Here is a 4635-nt window from a genome sequence, read left to right on the forward strand (position 1 = left end):
GTCCCCGGGGGGGGGGGGGGGGGGGGACCCAGGCGCCTGCCCTGTGGGGGCCCCGGCGAAATGGCAGAGCAGCCGCCTGACGGGCTCGCGAGGGCGTCCGAGGGCTCCTCCGCGTTATGTTTAGAGTTTGCTTTGTGAGTTTGTTTTATGAGCCCTGCTCGCACCCCGCACGCCGCGTGAGTGTGGAGTGCCGCCAGGTCTCTGTGCTTTCCGCGTGAGCTGAGACGGAGAAGGGGGACCGAGGCCATGAGCAGGAGGCGCCCCCTTAGCTAGAGCTGGCAATCGGATGGGGGCACCCACTGGTTTAATTATTATTATTTTCTTCCCTTTTTATCAAATGGGTTGGGGAGATATTGATCAATATCTCATGCAGGTTTCCGGTGTGGGTCCTGGTATAGGATCTATTACACCCCGTGCCCCCACCCCAATGGGCCACTGACTCTGCAGAGTCTTAGGAGAGAGCACCTGAGTGTCCGGTGGCAGGCCATGTCCCTGGGGACGGGGCAGTGTGCTCTCCGTCCCCCAGTTAATTCCCGGCCGGTCGAGGGGCACCTGGCCGCCTGGGCCCCTCGGACTCTCGCGGTCCCTGTCACTCACATAGGGTTCTCTCCTCACCCACAGGCGTTCCCGACATTGTCACCCACCCCGTCCTTAACATGGGCAGCTTCTCCCTGCACAGGGTTCTCCAAAGTGCACCGCTCCCCGCGGGGCCAGACTCCCGCTAACGCCTTGGTGCTGAGTGTGGATGGGACTCGGGAATGTCTGACCCGATAGCGCAGAAGCCGCTGGCGAAGCGGGGGCCTCGGGCCAGAAGGGAGAGTGGACTTCCTTCTGGGGGTGGCACGGGCGATTGGTCCGGCTGCTGAAATGTTGGTTAGAAAAAGTATAAGTGCCCCCATGCCCTCAGGATGAAGGCCTCCTAACGGTGCCCTTGACGTAAAACCAGAAGTAGGACAGGGCCTCCTGGCCACGTGCCGGGTCGGCAGCGTCTGGGGCTCAGGCTCCCGTGGCCGGTCCCGTTGGGGATGTCCTACTGTCTTGGGTTCTGGATCAGTGAACACAGCACTTCCCGTGTCACAGCGCAATCCGCACGCTTCCCCTCCTGTCCACACGCTGAGCCGCTCAGGGGCAGACACGCTTCTCTCCTTACAGCGCTCAGCAGGGTTTGCCCAATGACTCGGGCGTAGCAGATGCTTGTTTGACGAGTGACTGTGGCAGGGGACAAGCGTGAGGACCTGGGGCTGACAGACAGAGGCACGGGTGTGGGAGTGCGTCTGTGCTGGGGGGCGAGGACCTGCCTACAGCGCTGCTTCCCCTGACGTAGTTCCCACACACGTGGCTCCTGCCCACGTGGCTCCTGCTCCCGTGGTTCCCGCTCATGTGGTTCCTGCTGGTGTGGCAGGGCTGCGTTTTGGGATCTGAGTGTGTCTTGCTCTCTGCAGGCTTATCTGCTTCTCCCCTGAAGATACTCTGCACCCCGGACGGAATCAGACTGCAGTGTTTCATGAAATACTTCACCGAGGAGATGCGTGTGAACTGGTACCACAAGTAAGTCCCAGCGCTGTGGACGGGCCATCCGAGGACCAGGCAGTGGCCGCGCCCTCGGCCCCTGGGGTTCTGAGAAACAAGGACAGGCCTAGGGGCAGGCACGCTTCTCTCCTTACAGTGCTCAGCAGGGTTCGGCCAATGACTCGGGCGTAGCAGATGCTTGTTTGACGAGTGACTGTGGCAGGGGACAAGCGTGAGGACCTGGGGCTGACAGACAGAGGCACGGGTGTGGGAGTGCGTCTGCGCTGGGGGGCGAGGACCTGCCTACAGCGCTGTTTCCCCTGATGTGGTCCCCACTCACGTGGTCCCCGTGTGGCTCCCACTCACGTGGCTCCCACCCACATGGCTCCCAACCACGTGGCTCCTGCTCCCGTTGGCTCCTGCCCACGTGGATCCTGCTCCTGTGGTTCCCGCTCATGTGGTTCCTGCTCGTGTGGCAGGGCTGCGTTTTGGGATCTGAGCGTGTCTCGCTCTCTGCAGGCTTGTCTGCTTCTCCCCTGAAGATACTCTGCACCCCGGACGGAATCAGACTGCAGTGTTTCATGAAATACTTCACCGAGGAGATGCGTGTGAACTGGTACCACAAGTAAGTCCCAGCGCTGTGGACGGGCCGTCCGAGGACCAGGCCAGTGGCGCATCCTCAGCCCCTGGGGTTCTGAGAAACAAGGACAGGCCTTGGCTCAGCTCGGGCTGGGCCCAGCCTGGCATGGGGACGCAGGGGCAGGAGGCAGGTACAGAAATGCTGGACCGGGTCAGAGGCCAACTCCTTCACCGTCTCCTGTGGTCGGTGTGGACAAGGGTGGTTCCCCGGGTGACACGGGGCTGGGCACTCAGCGCAGAGCTAGTCCAGGAAGAACGAGACCTAGAGCCACATCCAGGGTGTCCGCCGCTGCCTTCCCGGGAGGCAGACGGAAGTGAAAGGACCACATAAGCCAAACGCTTACGATGGGAGCACAGCAGCCGGCGAGCCTGTGTGCGGGCAGGCTCTCCTCCGGCTCATCCCCAACACTCGCTAGAGCTCCAGGTCTCCGAGGGGAGCGCCGGGCGAGGCCACCGGGGCCTCAGGGGCACCTGCTGGGGGAGGAGGTGGGAAGGGCCGGTCTAACCTGAGGACATGGTGACAGTGTCAGCCCAGCTTTCAGCGGGGTCAGCGCCCCAGCGTCTTTAAGCTCCTCCCTGGACCCAGCCCCGGTGCCTCCTCGTGCCTTTATTTTATTTTTTAAAAATATGTTTTTATTGATGTCAGAGAGGAAGGGGGAGGGAGAGGGAGAGGGAGATAAAAACATGAATGATAAGAGAGAATCTTGCATCAGCTGCCTCCTGCACGCCCCACACTGGGGATCAAGCCCACAACCCGGGCACGTGCCCTGACCGGCATTGAACCGTGACCTCCTGGTTCATAGGTCGATGCTCAACCCCTGAACCACACCAGCCGGGCCCCTCCTCACCCCTTTAGATGTGCCTTGTCCCCAGTGACATTTCCCAGGCAAACTCTGGCTGCGAGTGATCCGTGTTGAGCGGCATCACCTGTGTGGGTGGATGAGGGGGAGCGCGGGCCCTGCTGGGGGGACCAGTGCTCTGGGCTCTTCCTGTCTGGATTGGACGCCAGGCCTCTGTCTTCGAGGTGATGCTGGGCATGTGGACAGGGAGGTTTTAGCTGGTGTCCCGGTGCATCCTGTGCTTTTCGCAGCGTGGGACTCAGACCCGGGGGGCGTCACAGGCCCCGGCCAAGGGGCTCCTTGGGGAATGTGCTAGAGGCAGCGTCTTTTTGTTGTTGTTAATCCTCACCTGAGGATATTTCCCCATTGCTCTGCAGAGAGAGTGAAAGGGGAGAAGGGAGAGGGAGAGGGAGAGGGAGAGAGGTGAGAGAGACACATCGACTGGTTGCCTCCTGCATGCGCCCCCACTGCGGGCAGTGAGCAAACCTGCAACCCAGGTACGTGCCCTTGACTGGGAATCAAACCTGCAACCCTTCAGTGTGTGGGATGACACTAACCACTGAGCACACCGGCCAGGGCTGGGCTCCGCCCTTTGTAAGGCTGAGCGACACTCCACCGAGCTCTGCTTGTCTGTCCGTCACCGGTGTTGTTCCCACCTGCCGGCCGCTCACATGGTGCCGTGGCACCCGGAGCCCATGTAGCTCCTCGTGTCCCTGCCGTCAACCCCTCCGGGTTTAGACCCAGAAATGCAATTGCTAGATCACATGTAATAAAAAAAATTTTTTTTTGAGGAAAAAAATGCCATACTGCATAGAGTATTTTTTAAAAATATATTTTTATTGATTTCGTAGAAGAAGGGAGAGGGAGAGAGAGAAAGAAACATCAGTGATGAGAGAGAATCATGGATCGGCTGCCTCCTGCACACCCTACACTGGGGATCGAGCCTGTAACCCGGGCATGTGCCCTGACCTGGAATCGAACAGTGACCTCCTGGTTCATAGGTTGATATTCAACCACTGAGCCAGGCCGGCTGGGCTGCATAGAGTATTTTAAAGTCCATTATGTTATAGCCAACATGGATATATTAAATAGCAATTCATCTTTAAAAACTAAGCATTGTGTTTAATTTTAGAAGGTGTTTGGGTCTGAGCCACAGATGTAGAGACTAAATTACTAACATCCTGAAAAGCCTGTCCTGGTAGAGGCACCGGACAGTTAGACGAGGCCTCCGCCCGAGCCCGGCCACTGCCCCTCGGGGACTGGCATGTGATTGAGATCTGGATTCAAACATGTCCCGTTGCCTTTTCTTGTCAAAGAGACGCTAAGATCGCATCCAGCGAGCACATGAGGGCGGGCGGCAGCGAGGAGATGGCCTGGCTGCAGATCTGTGAGCCCACGGAGAAGGACAAAGGGAAGTACACCTTCGAGATCTCGGACGGCACGGACAACCACCAGCGCTCGCTCGACCTGTCCGGCCAAGGTCAGAGTCCTGCCTGGCGGCTCAGGCCTGGCGGGTGGGGATGCGTGTGGGATGCGGGGAGGGAAGCCTCTGGCGCGGTGGTTCCCATTTGGAGACATTCTTTCTGAATAATCGGCCCACTCGCTGGCTGCCAGCCCGTGTTCCTTGGGCAGATGCACCGCGGGCACG

General features: G+C 59.5%; 1 protein-coding gene across 1 annotated transcript in view; it reads left to right on the forward strand.

Moving 5' to 3' along the window:
* The window catches only part of MYOM2 (myomesin 2), a 71473-nt gene that overhangs the window by 62687 nt on the left and 4151 nt on the right, over window positions 1-4635 (forward strand). Inside the window, exons 31-32 of the mRNA XM_014528689.1 lie at window positions 1443-1548; window positions 4304-4467. Of these exons, the coding sequence (XP_014384175.1) occupies window positions 1443-1548; window positions 4304-4467 (270 nt within the window). The remainder of the gene's footprint in view (window positions 1-1442; window positions 1549-4303; window positions 4468-4635) is intronic.

The sequence above is a fragment of the Myotis brandtii genome, unplaced genomic scaffold, assembly GCF_000412655.1.
Source record: "Myotis brandtii unplaced genomic scaffold, ASM41265v1 scaffold646, whole genome shotgun sequence".
Classification (NCBI taxonomy): Eukaryota; Metazoa; Chordata; class Mammalia; order Chiroptera; family Vespertilionidae; genus Myotis; species Myotis brandtii.